General features: G+C 42.5%; 1 protein-coding gene and 1 pseudogene across 1 annotated transcript in view; one reads left to right on the plus strand and one right to left on the minus strand.

Moving 5' to 3' along the window:
- Positions 1-719: 719 nt before the first annotated feature.
- The window catches only part of LOC133537124 (TPA-induced transmembrane protein), a 25,556-nt gene continuing 2,847 nt past the window's right edge, over positions 720-23,428 (minus strand). The window contains exons 2-7 of the mRNA XM_061878005.1: positions 20,602-20,685; positions 20,417-20,479; positions 20,221-20,353; positions 11,548-11,708; positions 1,424-1,494; positions 720-1,350 (exon numbers count right to left, since the gene is read on the minus strand). Of these exons, the coding sequence (XP_061733989.1) occupies positions 1,173-1,350; positions 1,424-1,494; positions 11,548-11,708; positions 20,221-20,353; positions 20,417-20,479; positions 20,602-20,685 (690 nt within the window). The 3' untranslated portion in view covers positions 720-1,172. The remainder of the gene's footprint in view (positions 1,351-1,423; positions 1,495-11,547; positions 11,709-20,220; positions 20,354-20,416; positions 20,480-20,601; positions 20,686-23,428) is intronic.
- On the plus strand, positions 12,781-14,034 carry LOC133537125 (protein MAL2-like; annotated as a pseudogene).

The following is a 23,428-nucleotide window of genomic DNA, read 5'->3' on the forward strand; positions in this document are numbered from 1 at the left end:
GCCTTGTGATTATTCCATCTGGCTTCAAACTCTCCTTCGGTTAATCTTAGGTATCATGAGCCAATCACCACGCCCATACGCTGAAATGGCTCAATCAATGTTGTCCTGGCTAGCAGTTCCTCCGTTAAAATCCTTAGGTGGAGGTGGAAGTGAAGTGTGTCTCTCTTTACTAGCTTCGTCCAAGCATGTTGGTTTTGTAGCTGTTGCAGCAGATTTGAATTGCTGTTTTGGGCAGCAGATAGGATCTTTGATCCAAGACACAACTTACATTTAACTCAAATGTTATTTTCTTTGTGCTCGACAAAAGTAGTGAGAATAGCTCCATGTGGTCTACATTGTTAAAATAACAATCTAAGGAAGAGAATCCCTCTGCCATCTTCCACTAGTTTTTAAGTATATAAATCAATATTCTTCTCTTCTCCCATTTTTATTTCACTTTCTGGTTCAATGACCCGCCCTAGCTTGCCTCTGATTGGCCTGCTGTAATGATTTGCCTTAATCTTGACCAATTGTGATTCATCATAGTAAACAACAAATCATGGATGTACTTATATGGTAAACCAACCAATTATCATTGCTGTTTCGCTCGTAGATTCCATTGTTTAAGTTCATAATTGTTTATTGGAAAACCGTAGTTTTCACCACTTGAAGATCAAAAACCGTGCTCTTTACGTGAAAACCGTTGTTATGGCAAAGAGACAGATCAAGATTTTAACACATTGTAGGTCGGAGAAAATAAAAAAATATTTTATTTTTATATTTTTACAGAGATCAAAAGACGGTAAAATAACATGCCTGATTGTGGTATAATTTAGCAACTGTGCTGCCTTTTTTTCAACCACAAAATGTACAGTTTTTTTTTAGTTTACAGTGTATGTAAAGAAATAGGTAAATGTTAAATATCTGCCATCAGAGGGCAGAAAAAACTGCAGTGAACCAATTCGGCCACAAGATGGCGCCACAGCACAATAACAATTTCTGTCCTCTGCTCTGCTATACTGATAAAAGAGAGTTTATGATATTTTATATCTGCTGATGTAGTTGTGGCAACGACATGTCAAAATGCCAGATCGCAAGGTCGATAATGATATTGGTGGATCTCTCCTGTGCAGGTGTACCTATTGAAGTGTCTCTGGCGAATCCAAAGAAGATGGGAAGAATCCCCCTAGGCCTCAGACCAAGGTGAGAGAGAGCGGGTCGATGTAGGCGCCGCGGTCCTCCTGCTGGTGCAGGGACTGCCTGAGCACATTGTAGACCATTTCCCTGCTCAAGGTGAACCTTGTCAGCTGCTCCTGCTGCTGCTCCGGCATCAGGAAGGTCAACCGGTACTCGGCCACCACCGAGCCGTTCCTGCAGAACAAGACCAGGGCAGAAGGTCAGCGCCGATTGGGATTGGAGTGGGGGGGGGAATGGCGGCGCAGACCTGAAGGCGTGGACCTCGGCTTCAGAGAAGTAGCGGCTCAGAGCAGGAGAGGAGCTGTAGACCACGGTCAGCTTCACCCAGGAAGACAAGTCACTGTTAGCACGATAGCAACAAAGATGTGCAAACCTCTGGAGGTCTCAATCCAACCACAATTACTTAAAAAATAACATCTAAAACATCGCTTGAGATCAAAAATGTGCCGATTGCGATACGGATCTATGAGTACTGACACTCTTAAACCTGTTAGCATATTAGCTGATACTAACGACGCAAGCTTGATTATATTTCCATACGTACAAATATGCATGAAAACGTATGGGGGGCCGTTAGGGACATTATTCAGAAATACCTCTTACATACACTACTGAAATGCTCTCACACACTACTGAAATGCTCTTACATACACACTGGTAAAATGCTCTCACACATATAACTGAAATCCTTGCACACATACTACTAAAACTGTTGTATCTCACACGCAAGTGGTGTGTGTGCGTGAGAGTAAAACATTTTAGTTGTTTATGTGAGAGCATTTCAGTAGTGTATGTGAGAGCACTTCAGTAATGTATGTGAGAGCATTTCAGTAGTGTGTATAAGAGTGTTTCAGTAGTGTGTGAGAGAAAAACATTTCAGTTGTTTATGTGAGAGCATAAGTAGTGTATGTAAAAAGTAATTCTGAATAATGTTCCTAACGGCCCCTCATAAAAACACTCCTACAGACATCACACATAGGACGTTTTAGTCTGTAAGAATTGTTTTAGTTATATTGTAAACATTTCAAAACGTTGCTTGGAGTGATGAATGAAGAACCCATACAAGTAGAATTTGCTATGGATGGCCAGAAGACTGAACAGCACTTATACTTCCAGTTGAAAGCACTAAATGGAAGGACAGAGCAGCACCTGCAGTGAGCAAACTTGTCCAAAAGATGGTGCCATAGCACAAACTTTGACACACTTTTTCGGTGTCTTAGCATGTTTAAAAAAAAAAAAAAGTTTATGGTCGGCAGCAAAGAAAAATCAATAATTGAGCTGCACTGTTTTAAAAACAGCAGGGTTCAAAGTGTAGGAAAAAAAGATCGGCTTATAGTCCAATAAGTGAACAAGTCCATTACTAAGAGTTATAGAAAGGTTAATATAACAAAAAAAGTTGCTGTGTAATACAAGTATTTAACATCAATATTAAAACTAGTTCATGATTATTATAATTGTGTGATTAAAAACAGAGTCAAAACACTTTGGTTTAATCACAAATGATTTGGAGAAAATACAAATATCGCCCTAATCCTTCCAGTATAATGGACTTATTCAAGTATCTTCGTAATGGACTTATTCAAGTATTGGACTATAAGCCGCTACTTTTTCGCAACACTTTGAACCCTGCTGCTTTTAAAATGGTGCGGCTAATTTATGGATTTTTCTTCAAATAAAAATATTTTTTTAAATATGAAAAGGTGTTTTTGGTTGTGCTATGGCGCCATCTTTTTGATGAGTTCCCTCACTGCATGTGCTGCTGTGTCCTTTATTTAGTGCTTTCAACTAAAAGTAGAAGTGCATTTCAGTCTTCTGGCCGTCCATAGCGTTTTTACTCCTATGGATTCTTGACTAATCACTCCAAGCAATTTTTGTAAGTTTTACAATATAACTGACACTATTCTTACTTACTAAGGTGTCCCATGTGTGATGTCTGTAGGAGTGTATTCATGCATATTTGTACGTGCTATCGTAATATAATCAAGCTTGCATCACTAGCATTAGCTAATATGCTAGCAGGTGTACGAGTGTCTGTGTTAGTGTTACTAACTTACATTACTTTTATATTGTATCACTTTCACCAATTCCTCAGTAAATTCACCAAAACGTCACCGTGGTGTTGAGGCAGTTTAGCTGACTAGAGCTAGCTTACGCAACAAGTGGGTCCATGACCATGACTTCTGTTTTGTTTGATCAGCTATTTTACTGCCGCCTTGCAGACACCGCTTGGAAACAATTAAGGTATGTAAATAAATATGTCTGTGTAACTAACTCATTTCAAAATGTATATATATCTGCGACTTATAGTCCTGTGCTATGAATATTTTCCTCTTAAATTGAGTGGGTGTGGCCTATAGTCAGTGAAATATGGTAATAACTGCTTACTTTCTGCTATGCTCTGAGCTACACTTCCTGAACTTTACTAAGCACTTAATTATTTCCCTGTTTTAACATACCTTAGTTGCTAGCTTAGCGAGTAGCATGCCTGCTCTTATTTGGAGTGTAGCATGTTTATCCGCGTCCTCCAGTGATCACACTACATGATCATGATCGTTTGGATCAGGGCTCCTCAGTTATTTTCCAGAACTAAAAATAGCATGCAGTGTTTCCCCCAGAGAATTTGTTAGTTAAGGTGGTGTCTCTCTGGGGGGAAGGGGTTGGCTGGGTGTAAGGAACAGCGTAACTCGGCCTGTCGCCATCACGTCTCCAGCTCATCGCTGCCACCACAGCCTGGGGGGGGGGGGCAAAAGACTACAGACGGCAGTGAAGTATGCCGGCTTCGTCGCGTGACAAAGCCTACAATTTTTGGTTGTGTTTTCCGCTTCATATGCTGAATGCCGATTTACTATATATATCTCGATCATTTTTCCGTAAAGTAAAAACAATACACAAAACAGTCCTAGTTACCTGAGAAACTGTCATTATTATGACTGAGTAAGCCAATATTTTGACTTAGTAATTTACTAAGTAAAAAATATGACTAAATAATGACTTACTAAGTCAAAATAATGACTTAACTAAATTTAATGACTTACTGTAAGTAAGCGTTTAAAAAATAAAAAAAAAAGTTAAAAGTGGGGCCACATGCTGACAGATGCTCAACTCACCATGCTTAATTTATTACAGCATTTGGCAAGCCTGTAGTTGATTGTTAATATGTAAATGTCATATTTTTATCAACATGTGATAGCAGGGACCATGCTGTTCAAAACTCAGCTGCTACATTACTAATGATTAATGTAACTATAGCTGAACAAATAGTACAATAGCAATAGGAGAGACTGTTCATCCCTGAACACCATGTTCATGTAGGCTTTATGATGCAGTTACATAATTATATCAACTATCAGAGAAAGCTTCAGGAAACTCTTCCTTTAACATAATTTTTTTTTTTTTGCTGCTTCAACACTGCTCAATCAACACAGAAAAAGGTAAAGTGAAATAACTTAGTTGTTTACTGTAGGTCAATAATGCTGGTCTTTCTCTCAGACAGACACACACGCATGCACGCACACAGACACACCGCACAGTGAGCTAACGTTACGTTAAAAGCTAATTAGCCGTCACCTCAAGGATTGCGAGCGAGCTGAGTTGCCGCTTATGTTTCTAGAACGTCAACGGGCTCATAGTGATGTTACTAATAGTTAAGTAGTAGGGGACAGGGAGGTGTTTATTATGATTTGGGGAGAGTCTGCTGCCTTATGCTTACCTGCTAAACACCTATCTGCTCACCCCACCGCAGAAGCACTGACTCCATACGATTTGAATACAAACTGCTGATTGGCTGTTACCGCTCTGCGTGTAACCAATCAGATGGTTATGTGGGTGGGACACTCTGGGTGCTGCAGAGACGTACTTCAGAGGCAGAACAAAGCGTAGCAGCTTGTTAAGATGTTAGTTTAGGCCGTGGCTCTTTGTTGTTAAGGATGAAACCTTAACAACAAAGCGCTGCGGGAAACCCTGGCATGATTTGTCTTAATAAGTACACCTCTGCATAACATGGTCTCCTTATTAACATAAAAGAAAGCAAAACTAAAATAGTCTATCAAAAAAGATTTAAATGCATAATTTTGCCTGAAATGAATCCAAATTAAATCCCAATTTAAACTAAAATCCTTTATTAACCCACTTGAACCATTTTACACTGAAAAATAAATTACATGAACTAAATAAAATCATTTTATTTTCCTGAAAATTACGAAGTCAGGATTAATGTTTACTATCAGCACTTGGCAGGGTTTGAATTATGACACTGGATGATACTGATAAAGCATGATACTGCATGATATTGATAAAGCATAAAACTGCATGATATTGATACGGCATGATACTGCATGACACTGATAGAGCATGATACTGAGCAAGCATGATACTGATAAAGCATGACACTGATTAAGCATGATATTGATAAAGTATGATACTGCATGATATTGATCAAGCATGATATTGCATGATACTGATCAAGCATAAAACTGCAAGATATTGCATGATACTGATAAAGTATGATAACCGCCGCCTTAACAACAAAGAGGCAATGCCTAAATTAACGTCTTAACAAGCCCTGTAAGTATGTGTCTCTGCTGTGCTGCTGGTGCACCTCAGCAATGTTCCACCCACAGAACCATCTGATTGGTTACACGCAGAACGGTAACAGCCAATCGGCAGTGCGTATTCAGAGCGCATGGTGTAGGTGCTCACGGCACAGGCAGGCAGAGAAAAGAGACAGCGTCTTGAACAGAAAGGTGTTAAGCAGGTAAACATAAGGCCCGCAGCGGTCCTGACGTGCAAATCGGTCGTACGACCTGGGTATAATTATAATAAACACCTCCCAGTCCTCTACAACCCAACTACTAGTAACATCACTATGAGCCCGTTGACGTTCTAGAAACATAAGCGGCAGCTTAGCTCGCTCGCAGTCCTTGAGGTGAAGGCTAATTAGCTTTTTAGCGTAATGATAGCTCACTGTGTCGAAATGAGTCCGACTATATCCAGCCGAAACTTCTCCAACTCGCGCACTAGCTCAAGCTCCTTCCCCCCCAGCGAGCTGACATTCCACGTCCCAAGAGCTAGCCTATGTAGCCAAGAATCGGACCGCCAAGTGCCCTGCCTTTGGCTGCCGCCAAGCTCACAACGCACCGGACCTCTATGGCCCTCCGATGAGTGGTGAGCCCATTGGAGGGGTGACCCACGTTGCCTCTGGGCAGGCATGCGGATTACATGTCCCACCCAGCGCAGATGTCTTTGCACAAGGAACACTTGGATGGTAGGTGTTTTGGTCCGGTCATAAATATCCACATGTGGGACCCTGTCCTCCCAGGTCAGACCCAAAATCCGTGGCAGGGAGCGGATGTTGTATCTCTCCAGACGTGACTTTTGTAAGGGGTCCAGGCTTCTGACGGAGATAGATATCTACATATATCCATATTTAATTAAAAGTTATTTATTTTGTTCCATAGTCATATTTGATATAGCTAGTGTTCCATCTTGTAATCTGTTTATCTTTTCCCTATCTCATGACCGATGGTACACTGTAGACGACCTTGAGCTTGGAATGCATGAACAGCGATACTAGTGGCATAGTGAAAAAGGCAAGACTTCCGTAGTGTTTGCAGATCAACTTGGGCGATGCGATTTGAATGTGTTGTTCATAGATTGGTCTCTCCAAAGCTTTGGAATAAAATGTCAAAATACCTATTCTGTCTGGGATTCATTTAAAATCATCTTAAGTGTCATCAAAAGAACTTGGGGGTGACCAGCAGATTAAATTCCCTCGGAGGAACATCTGGTCAAAACGCAACAATTTGGGGGCTTTCGTTCGGGATGCTAAAACATAAATCAAGGTAAGCAGAGCCTTTTTCTAAAATCTGCATTAGGAGTCTGTCCTGAAGTCTGTAAGTCAAACACTGTTTTGTACCCCAGACATAGAGCGGTGATTTTGATCGATTGGTTGCATTTTTGCCTTGTCCGCCTCACATAATAGTTGTAAATAATGGTCAACTCACGTCACTGTGTTCGGACTATAGTGACGGGCTGTTTCATTGAAGAGTGAACTAATAGTCGGGTGTGGCTCACCCTGGGTCGTTGGACGTCGCCAGGGGAGTAACGGGTTAGAAACCCATCAGACTACAGTGACGGGCTGCTTCACTGACGAGTAAGTAAATAGTCGGGTGTGGCTCGCCCTGGGGATTTGGTTTCCCCTAAAAAAGTAAAGGATTCGAACTCCGTCGTCTGGGACGAGTGACTCTGAGTAAAAGGTTCGAAACCGGTCATCTGGGATGACATAAAGGGTTCGAACCTCGACTTCTGGGATGATTGACTCGGAGTAAAGGGTTCGAAACCGGTCGTCGGGGACGATAGATACTGAGACAAAAGAGACACAATGGCCACGAAGTCTGACAAGAACAAATGTGGAGGCGACTGGGGAAAATGTGATGAATGATTACCGGTTAATGATCAATTGAATGTACTGTTGTCGACAATGAAATTAGCAGGTAGAGTTTAAAAAGCTCTTTTGTGCCTGAGTGCTTGCGCGCACGTGTATGTGTGTGTGTGGGTGTGAAGTGTAAGGAAGATATGGAAACAGAATGTGCTTTGTAAAGGAAAAAGAAAGTTGAAGAAAAGATGAAAAAGTGACAAATGAATGGGTAAATGGGTGTGTCCTTATAGAGGGTGACTCCGTCTGCCGATCTGACTGGGGTTATGTTTTTTCTCTGTGGGCCATTTATGGATTTGATGGCATCATAAAATCCATGGGAAATCTTGGAGTCAGCATAGAGTTGGATCTTGCTGGCTTTCTTGATCCACCAGTCATTTTACATGGCTCCGAGAGTACACTGGACTTCAGCTCTTATGGAGGAGAGTCGATTCTTTAGTGTGATGGATTGTGGGTTGGCAAAGTAAGCAGCATGTGTTTTGTGTTTAGCCTGGAGAAATTTATAGATATCTGGTGCACTGATGTCAAACCAGTCCTGATGTTTACGCCTGGTGTACCCAAGGAATTCCTCTGCTCCCTGATAGATGGCAGTCCTTAGCTCCAGCAGTTGTTGATGTCTGGGTCGAGGTGGGTATCAGGGATTGCAGACAAATTTTCTGCAAGCTGTACTCTGAGCTGTTCTACAGAGTGCTTGGATTTGAGTGATTCACAGTTGGGGGAAGCCTTCCATCTAAAATTAGATTCTGATCATTCAAAAGTCAGTCCAGCAGTCCGCTCCACGCATCGCTCTGGAGATTACGACCTCCTTCCTGTCTCTACAACGGGTAATAATATAGTCGAGGAGGTGCCAATGTTTGGAGCGTGGATGTTGCGAGGAGATCTTGAATTTATCCTTGAGCTGGAACAGGGTGTTGGTGATTATCAACTGATGTTCAGAGCAGAGTGTAAGGAGGCAAAGCCCATTATCATTAAGCCTACCAACCCCGTGCTGACCAGGTGTTCCGGTCCAGTGCCCACTGTCAGAGCCCACCCTCCTGTTAAAATCCCAGAGGAGTATGAACTTGTTGATGGGAGGCATTCTCTCTATGGCAGTTTAGTGAGGCATATAATGTGTCCTTGCTCTCGAGGTCTGGATCCAGTGTTGGGGCGTAGGCTCTGATAAGGGTGACATGGCGATTTTCTGTGAGTGGTACACGCCACGTCCTGAGCCTTTCGCTTATATCCACTGGAGACTGGGATCTTGTGAAGCAGGCTTGTCCTGGCAACAAAACCCACTCCATGTAGACAACGGGAGCCTTCTGGATGTCCCTCCCAGAAGAAGGTGTAGCCTTCTCCCGCCTCAGTGATTGAGTCTTCCCCATGTAAGCGGGTTTCGCTCAGAGCTGCTATGTCAATGCCGTATCGGTTTAGTTCATGTGCAACCAGTTTTGTTCTTCGCTGCGGGCGGAAAGGGAGATCACGCACATTCAAAAGTGTATGGACGTTCCTTGACGTGAAGGGAATTTGTTTCTCTTGTACGTTTGTTTTCGACCGCATGAGGGGATGGCCCGGCAGCTGCAGTAGGCTGCCCAAGCGATGAGGAACAGACCATTTTTAGGCCACCTTCAGAAATGGGAAGGGCCCAGGTGCGGGGTTTGGGAGTGGGTGTAGTGCTGGGGAGGAGCAAAACACCTGCACAGTGAATTGATTTAAATGGTGGTAGAAGTGCGCAGTCTCTACCCACACTGTTTTGTTTTGGCCCCATGTGGTGTCCTCCAGTGGCATGAAAAGCTCATGACAACCTTCTGCCGCATGGGGTTGCAGAGGACTGCCAGGTCTGTTGGTGACTACCTAATGCGGGTCCTCGCCACAGATTTTTCATGAGGGGTTTTCTCCAGTAGCCTATAACCAAGAGGTGAGCCAGTAGGCACTGGTCAGTCGGATGGTGGTAGCCTGGATGGAGCCTAAACTATCCACCCCCGGGGGATCCCATGCTGTTTAGCCTGAGGCCGCGAAGCATACAGTGGCAGTCCCCGATGGGACTGCCACGAGGAGGCACAGCAAAGGTATTGGTGATGGAGAGGCTATCTACTGGGGAGGAAAAACTTACGCATTCTGCTTTTCCATCGCTTGGTTCTTGATCAGCTAGCCAGCGGCAGTTCCTGGAAGGAAGAGGCAGCAAGCGGCAGGCATGCAACACAGCAAACAGCAGACAGGCATGCAACTATGCTATCCGAGGATGGCTGCACTGGACACATGACATCACCCTGCGGGTCATACCCGCTAGGCCTCTGTGCATGATCATACAATTAACCTACACTGTGTATGATCATACAGTTAGCCTACCCTGTGAATGATCATACAGTTAGGCTACACCGTGTATGATCATCATATTGATAAAGCAGTATACTGCATGATACTGATAGAGCATGATACTGATCAAGCATGATACTGATAAAGCATGATACTGCTTGATAGTGCATGATACTGATAAAGTATGATACCGGGGTTTCCTGCAGCGCTTTGTTGTTAAGGCGGCCACTTCAACAACAGAGAGCCACTGCCTAAACTAACGTTTTAACAAACCCTATAAGTATGTCTCTCTGCTGTGCTGCTGGTGCACATCAGCATTGTCCCACTTTGTATGATCATACTGTTAACCGACACTTTGTATGATCATACAGTTAACCGACACTGGGTAAGCTCATGCAATCAACCTACACTGTGTAAGATCATACAGTTAACCTACTCTGTGTATGATGATGCAGTTAACCTACACCTACACTGTGTATAATCATACAGTAAGCCTACACTGTGTATGATCATACAGTTAACCTACAGAGTGTAAGATCATACAGTTAACTTACTCTGTGAAAGATCATACAGTTAACCTACTCTGTGTAAGATCATACAGCTAACCTACTCTGTGTTTAATCATACACCATTGAGGTGATGATTATCACGTTAAGCGACACCTACACTGTCTAACCTAAACTGTGGATGATCATGCAGTTAACCTACACTGTCTATGATCATAGAATAGAATAGAATAGAAAGTACTTTATTGATCCCTGGGTTAACCTACACTGTGTATGATCATGCAGTTAACCTACACTCTGTATAATCATGCAGTTAGCCTACACCTACACTGTGTATAATCATACAGTAAACCTACACTATGTATAATCACACAGTGAACCCACACTGTGTATAGTCATGCAGTTAACCTACACTGTGTATAATCATGCAGTTAGCCTACACCTACACTGTGTATAATCATACAGTAAACCTACACTATGTATAATCACACAGTGAACCCACACTGTGTATAGTCATACAGTTAACTTACACTGTGTATAATCATACAGTTAACCTATACAGTGTAAGATCATACAGTTAATCTGCACTGTGTATGATCATACAGTTAACCTACACCTACACTGTGTAGGATCATATAGTTAACCTCCACTGTGTAGGATCATAAATAAATAAATGGGTTGTACTTGTATACCGCTTTTCTACCTTCAAGGTACTCAAAGCGCTTTGACACTACTTTCACATTTACCCATTCACACACTGATGGCGGGAGCTGCCATGCAAGGCGCTAACCAGCACCCATCAGGAGCAAGGGTGAAGTGTCTTGCTCAGCACACAATGGACGTGACGAGGTTGGCACTAGGTGGGGGTTGAACCAGGGACCATCGGGTTGCGCACGGCCACTCTGCCACTGCACCACGCCGTCCCGCATACAGTTAACCTACACCTACACTGTGTAGATAGATAGATAGATAGATAGATAGATAGATAGATAGATAGATAGATAGTACTTTGATTCCTTCAGGAGAGTTCCCTCAGGAAAATTAAAATTCCAGATATTGTGTATCATAAGTAGAATGTTCCCCCTAGTGGCTTGTTTTCATGCATGCCTTTAAAGAGGTCTGACCTCGCCTAATACCGACCTTGCCTTGCAGGACATGGCTGAGAGCTTGGCTCTGATTGGACGACGGCACCAGGAGGTCGTCGCTGAACGGCAGGTCAAGGAGACTGAAGTTGCCCTTGAAGAGGCGAGGAATGTTGAAGGTCGAGGGGTCAAACTTCTCATCTACGTCCTGGTGAAGAGCTGATAATACACACATATAGTATTATTATGGTGTCAGATAATACACACATGTAGTAGTATTATTATGGTGTCTGATAATACATACATGATATGATTATGGTGTCAGATAAAACATGTTATTATGGTGTCATATAATACACACATGTAATATGGAATCAGATAATACACACAAAGTATTATTATTATGGTGTCAGGTAATACACACATGTATTATGATTATTATTATGTGTCAGATAAAACATCCATGTAGTATTATTATGGTGTCAGATAATACAAACCCTGTTTCTATATGAGTTGGGAAATTGTGTTAGATGTAAATATAAACGGAATAAGGATTAAGGATGTGGATTAAGGACTTCTTATCCAACCGCCCCCAGAGGGTGCAGCTGGGTCACCACAAGTCATCGAGCCTGTACCTCAGCACCGGCTCTCCACAAGGCTGCGTGCTGAGCCCCCTTCTCTACTCCCTCTACACATACAACTGCACACCTGCCCACTCCAGCAAGTCCATCATCAAATTTGCGGATGACACCACCGTAGTGGGGCTCATCTCGGAGGGAGACGAGTCTGCATATCAGGACGAGGTGGAGAAGCTGTCGGATTGGTGCACAGTCAACAACCTGGCCCTGAACACCTCCAAGACCAAGGAACTGGTCATAGACTTCAGAAGAAATAAAACGGACAACCTGCCCCTGATCATCAGCGGTGACTGCGTGGAGAAGGTCTCCGACTTCCACTTCCTGGGAGTCCACCTGGCCGACGACCTATCCTGGAGCACCAACACCACGGCTACCACCAAGGAGGCACACCAGAGACTGCACTTCCTGAGAATACTCAGGAACAACCACCTCTCTCAGGAACTGCTGGTGTCCTTCTACCGGTGCTCCATTGAGAGCATCCTGACCTACTGCATCTACGTGTGGTTCAGCAGCTGCACGGGCGCAGAGAGAACGGCGCTCCAGAGGGTCATAAAGACCGCCCAGAAGATCATCGGATGCCCCCTCCCCTCCCTGGCTGACCCGTACAGCTCCCGCTGTCTCAGGAAAGCACAGAGCATCCTGAAAGACCCATTCCACCCCGGGCACTGCCACCTAGAACTGCTACCCTCGGGCAGATGCGATAGGGTGCTAAAAGATGGCACAAATAGACTAAAAAACAGCTTTTACCCAAGAGCCATAGTAGCATTAAACAGGCACTGAGTGAGCACATTATGTCCATCATGTCCCCCACCCTTTCGCTGCCACTGGGACTGGACGTGTTGAGGACTTTGGAGCGCTTGTCCTCTTAGAAATATTATTTGGTGGTTTAGTATGGATCCTGGTGGCTTCCTCCAATGTTCCCGTTCCTCTGCTGCAAGGCTGGGTCAAGTGTGTGTCTGTCATTGCCTTCTTCCTCTCCTCCGCCTACCTCACCTTACTCATCACCGGCCTGGCAGACCACATCAATACTAATTGGAATTTTTTGGATGTCTTCTACCATTTCATAGCTCTGCTTTTCTATTTTTCCGCCTTCGTGCTGGAAGCGGCGGTGACAGCAGACAACGGGGGAGCCATCATCACACCGCTGCCAAACAGCACCACGGCTGTGATGTGTATACACTACCCTAAGGGAAATGTATTCACGGTGCTCACTGGTAACCACTACAGCATTAATGTAGTAGCCAAGATATTTGCGTTTGTGTTGACGCTGTGCTACGGCTGCAGTTTGGTGATGGGCTTCAAGCGGTGGAGGATCTAACCTGCAACACCACGACTTCATCCACAAAAATGTATTGTATTGTTACAAACTTGTGTCAAGATTGTGTGTCTTTTAGATTTTTGAGAATTGATACTGTATTTCCACGAGCAATGACCAACATTTTTTGAGGTCATTGAAAGTGTACTGTAATACACTTTCAATGAAGGATTTTACTGACGCTTAGGAAACCGTTTTTTTTTTAAATTCACATCAACACTGCAGCTTCCTTTTTTTCTGTGCCACATCCTCATTGAAGGGAATTTTTCCCATCTCCAAAACCACAAAACACCAGCCCCGATGCTTTCGTTTCATTCATAAGCGAAAATATGGTTGCACAATTTCATGAAAAGAACCTTGAACACGCAGTGGTGGATTGATGCAAAGGGGATCGAAAGTCATTTTACGTGAAACTTTTATGAACGATAAATACCGTATTTTTCGGAGTATAAGTCGCTCCGGAGTATAAGTCGCACCTGCCAAAAATGCATAATAAAGAAGGGAAAAAACATATATAAGTCGCACTGGAGTATAAGTCGCACTTTTGGGGGAAATTTATTTGATAAAACCCAACACTAAGAATAGACATTTGAAAGGCAATTTAAAATAAATAAAGAATAATGAACAACCGGCTGAATAAGTGCACGTTATATGACGCATAAATAACCAACTGAGAAGGTGCCTGGTATGTTAACGTAACATATTATGGTAAGAGGGACGGCGTGGCACATTTGGGAGAGTGGCCGTGCGCAACCCGAGGGTCCCTGGTTCAATCCCCACCTAGTACCAACCTCGTCACGTCCGTTGTGTCCTGAGCAAGACACTTCACCCTTGCTCATGATGGGTGCTGGTTAGCGCCTTGCATGGCAGCTCCCTCCATCACCGTGTGAATGTGTGTGTGAATGGGTGCATGCGGAAGTAGTATCAAAGCACTTTGAGTACTTTGAAGGTAGAAAAGCGCTTTACAAGTACAACCCATTTACCATTTATGTCCTCATGTGTCATGTCTTTTAATTGTTTTTATTTTTTCGGACTATAATGTGCAATAATGTTATATTTATGTGTGTATATACATTCATATGTATGCATATATGCATGTGTGTGGATATATATACATATATATAGATACATCTCTTATTTCTATCTTTTTTTAGTATTTATATTACCATATTGTATATGCACCTTAGGGGATCTGCTCCAATTTCGTTGTTCTTTGAACCTGTTTACTGAAATAATGACAATAAAACTTTATTCTATTCTATTCTAATACAATGATTTGCAAATCCCTTTCAACCCATATTCAATTGAATACACTACAAAGACAAGATACCTTTTCTTTTAACAACACTCAATAAACGTTTGGGAACTGAGGAAACTAATTTTTGAAGCTTTGAAAGTGGAATTCTTTCCCATTCTTGTTTTATAATAATGATAAATGGGTTGTACTTGTATAGCGCTTTTCTATTTTCAAGGTACTCGAAGCACTTTGACACTACTTCCACATTTACCCATTCACACACACAATCACACACTGATGGAGGGAGCTGCCATGCAAGGCGCTAAGCAGCACCTTTCAGGAGCAAGGGTGAAGTGTCTTGCTTAGGACACAACGGACGTGACAAGGTTGGTACTAGGTGGTGGTTGAACCAGGGACCATCCGGTTGCGCACAGCCACTCTCCCACTGCGCCACGCCGTCCATGTAGACCTTCAGTCGTTCAGCAGTCCAGGCTTTCCGCTGTTGTATTTTAACGCTTCATAATGCGCAACACATTTTCGATGCAAGACAGGTCTGGACTGCAGGCGGGCCAGATAAGTACCCGCACTCTGTGCCTTGGCATTGTCTTGCTGAAATAAGCAGGGGCATCCATGAAAAAGACGGCGCTTAGATGGCAGCATATGTTGTTCCAAAACCTGTATGTACCTTTCAGCATTAATATTGCCTTCTCAGATGTGTTAGTTACCCATGTCTTGGGCACTAATGCGCCCCCATACCATCACAGATGCTGGCTTTTGAACTTTGCGTCGATAACAGTCTGGATGGTTCGCTTCCCCTTTGGTCCCGTTGACACGATGTCGAATATTTCCAAAAACAATTTGAAATGTGGACTCCTCAGACCACAGAACACTTTTCCACTTTGCATCAGTCCATCTTTGATGATCTCGGGCCCAGAGAAGCCGGCGGCGTTTCTGGATGTTGTTGATAAATGCCTTTCCCTTTGCATAGTAGAGCTTTAACTTGCACTTACAGATGTCGTGACAAACTGCATTTAGTGACAGTGGTTTTCTGAAGTGCTCCTGAGCCCATGTGGTGATAACCTTTAGAGATTGATGTCGGTTTTTGATACAGTGCCGTCTGAGGAATCGAAGGTCACGGTCATTCAATGTTGGTTTCCGGCCATGCCGCATACGTGGAGTGATTTCTCCAGATTCTCTGAACCTTTTGATGATATTAAGGACCGTAGATGTTTAAATCCCTTAATTTCTTACAATTGCACTTTGAGAAATGTTGTTCTTAAAATGGTTGACTATTTGCTCACGCAGTAGTGGACAAAGGGCTGTACCTCGCACCATCCTTTCTTGTGAAAGACTGAGCATTTTTTGGGAAGCTGTTTTTATACCCAATCATGGCACCCACCTGTTCCCAATTAGCCTGCACACTTGTGGGATGTTCAAAATAAGTGTTTGATGAGCATTCCTCAACTTTATTAGTATTTTTTGCCACCTTTCCCAACTTCTTTGTCACGTGTTGCTGGCATCAAATTCTCAATTTGCAAAAAAAAAAAAATGTTTATCAGTTTGAACATCAAATATGTTGTTTTTGTAGCATATTCAACTGAATATGGGTTGAAAATGATTTGCAAATCATTTTATTCCTTTTATATTTACATATAACACAATTTCCCAACTCACATGGAAACAGGGTTTGTTCACACATGTAGTATTATTATTATGGTGTCAGATAATACACACGTGGTATTATTTTGGTGTCAGATTATACTACTGCTTATAATAATAGATTGTATTTGTAAAAAGCACTTTTAATTGAGCAAATAACTTCAAAGTGCTACAGTGTATTAAAAAAATAAATAAAAAGATAATAAAAATAAAGAAAAATAAAAAATAGAACTAGCACGCAAATATTTTAAAAAGGCTTTTTTAAAAAGAAGGGTTTTTAAGCCTTTTTTTAAAGCATCCACAGCCTGTGGTGCACTCAGGTGGTCAGAGAGAGCGCTCCACAGACTGGGAGCGGCGGCGCAAAAAACCCAGTCTCCCATTGTTCGGAGGTTGGAGGAGGTTAATCTGTACGGAGCAGAGGTGTCGTGTGGAGAATTTGGGGCTGAGCAGTTCTTTGATGTAGAGGGGGGCGCTTCTATGGAGGCACTAGTGGGTTGGATTAGAGATTTTGCATTCAATCCTGAGTGGAACAGGAAGCCAGTGAAGGGATTTGAGAACTGGTGTGAAGTGGTTGTATTTCTGCAGTCTCATCAGGATCCTAGCAGCACTATTCTGTAAGTACTGCAGCTTCTGAATGTTCTTGCTGGGGATCCTGACAAGAAATGAGTTGCAGTGGTCAAGCCTGGAGGGGACAAAGGCGTGGACGAGCCTCTTGGCATCAGAGAGAGTGAGTGAGGGGCGGAGTTTTGCAATATTCCTGAGGTGGTAGAAGGAGGTCTTGCACAGTTGTTTTATGTGAGCCTCAAAGGTCAGGTGAGGGTCCATTCTAACACCCAGATTAGTGACTGAGGATGAGAAATGAATGCAATGGCCGGAGAAGGTGATGCTGGTAATGGTGTATGACTGGGTCTGATGTGGTGTGCTGACGAGAATGGCTTCGGTTTTGGAGCTGCTCGGTTACAGAAAATTGTGTTTCATCCACGCCTTTATCTCCTCCAGGCAGTTGGGAAGTGTGGATGATAGCAGGGCTGCAGAGGGGATTGGGCTGGTTTTCAGGTAGAGTTGGGTGTCTTTGGCATAGCAGTGGAATTATAATTTGTGCTGGCTGATGACACGGCCAAGTGGGAGCGTGTAGTGTGAAAATTGTGGGGTTGAGGACTGATCCTTGAGGGACACCACAGGTGACAGAGAGTGTGTCCGACGTTGCCTCTCCCAGAGAGACAAGGTGAGGTAGGACGTGAACCAGTTTAGGGCAGTATCAGAGAGTCTGATGGTGGAGTGTAGGCGGTGTAGGAGGATGCGATGATCAACAGTGTCGAATGCTGCAGTGAGGTCAAGGAAGATGAGAAGGGATGGGAGCCAGCATCAGCAGCAATCAGTAGGTCATTGGTGACCCTGACTAGCTCAATTTCCGTGCTGTGGCCAGAGCGGAAACCAGACTGGAACTTTTTGTAAAGGTTGTTAGTTTTAAGATGGTCATGAAGTTGGGCAGCAACTACCTTTTCCAGCACCTTTGAGAGGAATGGGAGGTTTGAGATTGGTCGTTAGTTGGCCAGAACTTCTGGGTCTAGGCTGGACCTTTCCCAACTTCTTTGACACATGTTGATGGCATCAAATTCTCAATTTGCAAAGAAAAAAAAATGTTTATCAGTTTGAACATCAAATATGTTGTCTTTGTAGCATATTCAACTGAATATGGATTGAAAAGCATTTGCAAATCATTGTATTCTGCTTATATTTACATCTAACACAATTTCCCAACTCATACAAAAATAGGGTTTGTACACACATGCAGTATTATTATGGTTTAAAATAATACACACATTGTATTATGTGTCACATAATACACACATGGTATTTTTTATGGTGTCAGATAATAAACACATGATATTATTATTATGGTGTCAGATAATACACACATGTAGTACTATTATGTTTCAGATAGTACACACATGTAGTATTATTATGGTTTCAGATAATACACACATGGTATTATTATGGTGTCAGATAATACACACATGTAGTATTATTATTATGGTGTCAGATAATACACACATGGTATTATTATGGTGTCAGATAATACACACATACAAACCCCGATTCCATATAAGTTGGGAAATTGTGTTAGATGTAAATATAAATGGAATACAATGATTTGATAATCATTTTCAACCCATATTCAATTGAATATAACTACAATTGACAACATATTTGAAGTTAAAACTGATAAACAATTTTTTTTGCAAATAGTCATTAACTTTAGAATTTGATGCCAACAGCACGTGACAAAGAAGTTGGAAAATGTGGCAATAAATACTGATAAAGTTGACGAATGCTCATCAAACACTTATTTGGAACATCCCACAGGTGTGCAGGCTAATTAAGAACAGGTGGGTGCCATGATTGGGTATAAAAGCAGCTTCCATGAAATGCTAAGTAATTCACAAACAAGGATGGGGTGAGGGTCACCAATTTGTAAGCAAATTGTCCAACAGTTTTAGAACAACATTTCTCAACGAGCTATTGCAAGGAATTTAGGGATTTTACCATCTACGGTCCGTAAAATCATGAAAATGTTCAGAGAATCTGGAGAAATCACTGCACGTAAGCGATGAGATTACGGACCTTTGATCCCTCAGGCGGTACTGCATCAAAATCGGACATCAGCGTGTAAAGGATATCACCACACGGGCTCAGGAACACTTCATAAAACCACTTTCAGGAACTAAAGTTGGTCGCTACATCTGTAAGTGCAAGTTAAAACTCTACTATGCAAAGCGGAAGCCATTCATCAACAACACCAAGGAACGCCGCCGGCTTCGCTGGGCCCGAGCTCATCTAAGATGGACTGATGCAAAGTGGTTAAGTGTTCTGTGGTCTGACGAGTCCACATTTCAAATTATATTTGGAAACTGGGGACGTGGTGTCCTCCGGAACAAAGAGGAAAATAACCATCCGGATTGTTATAGGCGCAAAGTTCAAAAGCCAGCATCTGTGATGGTATGGGGGTGCATTAGTGCCAAAGTAATGGGTAATTTACACATCTGTGAAGGCACCATTAATCCTGAAAGGTACATACTGGTTTTGAAGCAACATATGTTGTCATCCAAGCAACGTTATCATGGACGTCCCTGCTTATTTCAGCGAAACAATGCCAAGCCACGTGTTACAACAGCGTGGCTTCGTAGTAAAAGAGTGTGGGTACTTTCCTGGCCCGCCTGCAGTCCAGACATGTCTCCCATCGAAAATTTGTGGCGCATTATGGAGCGTAAAATACGACAGCGGAGACTGTTGAACGAATAAAGCTCTACATAAAACAAGAATGGGAAAGAATTCCACTTTCAAAGCTTCAACAATTAGTTTTCTCAGTTCTCAAACGTTTATTGAGTGTTGTTAAAAGAAAAGATGATGTAACACAGTGGTGAACATGCCCTTTCCCAACTACTTTGGTACGTGTTGCAGCCATGAAATTCAAAGATAGTTATTATTTGCCCAAAAAAAATTAAGTTTTTGAGTTTGAACATAGAATGTATTGTCTTTGTTGTGCATTCTATTAAATATGGGTTGAAAAAGATTTGCAAATCATTCTATTCCGTTTATATTTACATCCAACACAATTTCCCAACTCATATGGAAACGGGGTTTGTAGTATTATTATGGTGTCAGATAATACACACATGGTATTATTACGGTGTCAGATAATACACACATAGTATTATTATGGTGTCAAATAATACACAACAAGTGGTATTATCATGGTGTCAAATAATACACACATGGTATTATTATGGTGACAGATAATACACACATGTAGTATTAATGTTATTGTGGTGTCAAATAACACACACACACACACACACAAGGACAATCTAGAAAGTTTACCGGGGCAGAGGGCCAGAGCGATGAGGATGATGGCGACGATGAGGACGAGGAGGAAGAGGAGTAGCATCCACAGAGGTATTTTCCAGCAGACCACCTCTTTCAGCTCCTTTTTCATTTTGCAGATGGCGCTACCCTGCAACATGAATATTACAGTGTAACTAGCATACATCACAGCACGTGGCAGTAGATGAGCTACCTGAGGGTCCCTGAGTGCGAGCACACGTCCAGCAGACTTTATCTCCACGCTCCCACCGTTACACTGAAACACAACACATGCTTCTGAGGCTCCGCCTCCTCCTTCTCCAAAAGAGGAAGTGAATCATGCACATTCTCACAATGTTTGACCTCAAGCTGAGTCAGCATGAACTCAGGTGACCTCACCTGAGCTTCCAGCAGCCTCCCCGTCTCAGCTGAGTAGGGGCCCCTGTGGGTGTGGCCCTCTCTGTTTCCTGTGGCGGTCGCCATCTGCCAGGTAAATATATTAATGCAAGGAAAAGATCCTCACCGTGACAGGAGGCCTCTGCTGTTGTTAGGAATCTAGTCCAAGAACCTCTACGTCACTCCTTTTCATTGAGGGCAGTTATTGTGGCCCTCAGAGGGCCGCGTGTAACACTCAATATATATCAGGGGTCGGCAACCTTTACCAGTCAAAGAGGAATTTTGACCTGTTTCACAAAATAAAGAAAACAATGGGAGCCGCAAAACTCTTTTGAAATTTAAAATGAGATAACACTGCATACAGAGTTTGTTTTGCTTTGTGTATAAACCAGGGGTCTCAGACACGAGGCCCGCACCTTAATGAGAAAATTTAATGTTAGTGCGGCCCGCGAGTTTCACATAAATGCCGCTTGACAGCATTACACTTATGTTGAAGAGGTTAATTTAGCCTACTGACGTGTATTTATAAATGGTTGATTTAAATCAACCATTTATAAATAAAAGCATTACACTTGCCAACCCTCCCATATTTTCTGAGGTTCCCGAATCTGATGATATTCATCCAAACAACAATAATAAGGGAGTGCTATGAAAGCGCTGCCTTTAATGCCCTCTACAACAGTGGTTCTCAACCTTTTTTCAGTGATGTACCCCCTGTGAACATTTTTTTATTTCAAGTACCTCCTAATCAGAGCAAAGCATTTTTGTTTGAAAAAAAAAAAGAGATAAAGAAGTAAAACACAGTTATATCTCATCAGTTTCTGATTTATTAAATTGTATAACAGTGCAAAATATTGCTAATTTTTAGTGGTCTTTCTTGAACTAATTGGAAAAAAAGATATAAAAATAAATAAAAACTAGTTGAAAAATAAAGGAGTGATTCAATTATAAATAAAGGTTTCTACACATAGAAGTAATCATCAACTTAAAGTGCCCTCTTTGGGGATTGTGATCTGGACTAATGAACTTAATTCTAAAGATTTCTTCACAAAAAAAAATCTTTAACATCAATAATTATGGAACATGTCCACAAAAAAATCTAGCTGTCAACGCTGAATATTGCATTGTTGTACTTTTTTTCACAGTTTATGATCTTACATTCATATTTTGTTGAAGTATTATTCCATCCATCCATCCATTTTCTACCGCTTATTCCCTTTCGGGGTCGCGGGGGGCGCTGGCGCCTGAAGTATTATTCAATAAATATATTTATAAAGGATTTTTGAATTGTTGCTATTTTTAGAATATTAAAAAAAAAATCTCACGTACCCCTTGGCATATCTTCAAGTACCCCCAGGGGTACGCGTACCCCCGTTTGAGAACCACTGCTCTACAACATGCACAAACAGCTTACCAGCCCAGTTACACATTGTATGTGGCTCCTGCAGACGCACGCTCCCCGCTGCAAGACATAGTTGTTCAACAGTCATACATGTTACACTGAGGGTTGTAATACAAACAACTTTAACACTCTTACTAATATGCACCACACTGTGAACCCACACCATTTAAGAATGACAAACACATTTCGGGAAAACATTCGCACTGTAAGACAACATAAACACAACAGTACAAATACCCAGAATCCCATCCATCCCTGACTCTTCATGGCTACATTATACACACCCGATAGCACCCCACCCCCCACCTCCCCTCCGTGTGTCGGTTGAGGTGGGCGGGTTTGGTGCTAGCGGGTGTGTATAATAGCCAGGAAATGTCAGGGACGCATGGGATTTTGAGTATTTGTACTGTTGTGTTTATGTTGTCTTACAGTGCAGATGTTCTCCCGAAATGTGTTTGTAATTATTGTTTGGTGTGGGTTCACAGTGTGGCGCATAATAGTAAGAGTGTTAAAGTTGTTTATATTACAACCCTCAGTGTAACCTGTATGGCTGTTGAACAAGTATGCCCTGCAGGTTTATGTGTGAGTTGACAAGAGCTGCGTATAGCATGCGACCGGCCGATAAGCAGATAGCATTGTGTAAAAGCGGGCGCGACGACATGTTAAAGAGGAAGTTAAAAGCATTGCCATCACGGCATGCACTCAATATTGTAGACCGGGTGAAGACCGTAGAATGTTGTCCCAGAGTGATTCCTGGGAGAGGCACCAAACTCCGGAAACCTCCCGAAATAGTCGGGGAGGTCGTTGATCATGCAGCTGAGCCACATCAGAGTGACCAAAGAGCCGCATGTGGCTCGGCGACCCCTGATATATATGAATACAGAACATTGAATAAACACTTTGCCCACCTCCTTAACATTGCAGACCACATAAATGATATGGCCTGCTCATAAAATAATGTGGTGGGCAAAATAAATGGCGGGCCACATAAAAAAATTGGCAGGCCGAATAAAACACATGTAATAATGTTGTGCACCACATCAATGATCTGGCAGACCACATAAATAATGTGGTAGGCCACATAAACATCGTGACAGAGCACCTAAAATGACCTGACAAACCACATAAATGATGTGGCAGGCCACTTAAAATGATATGTCAGGACACAATAAATGACATGCCAGGCCACATAAAATTATACGGCAGGCCATGATGTTGTAGGCCACGTAAAATAAAGTGGCGGACCACATAAATTAGTGGGAGGCCACATTGAATGATATGTCAGGCTAATTTAAATGACACAGCAGGCAACATAAATATGTGGTAGGCCATGTAAAATAATAAGACGGACTACATACATGATGTGGTAGACCACATAAAATAATGTGGCGGATGACATAATTGATGTGGCAGGCCACATAAAATCAT

The sequence above is a fragment of the Nerophis ophidion genome, linkage group LG18, assembly GCF_033978795.1.
Source record: "Nerophis ophidion isolate RoL-2023_Sa linkage group LG18, RoL_Noph_v1.0, whole genome shotgun sequence".
In the NCBI taxonomy this organism is placed as follows: Eukaryota; Metazoa; Chordata; class Actinopteri; order Syngnathiformes; family Syngnathidae; genus Nerophis; species Nerophis ophidion.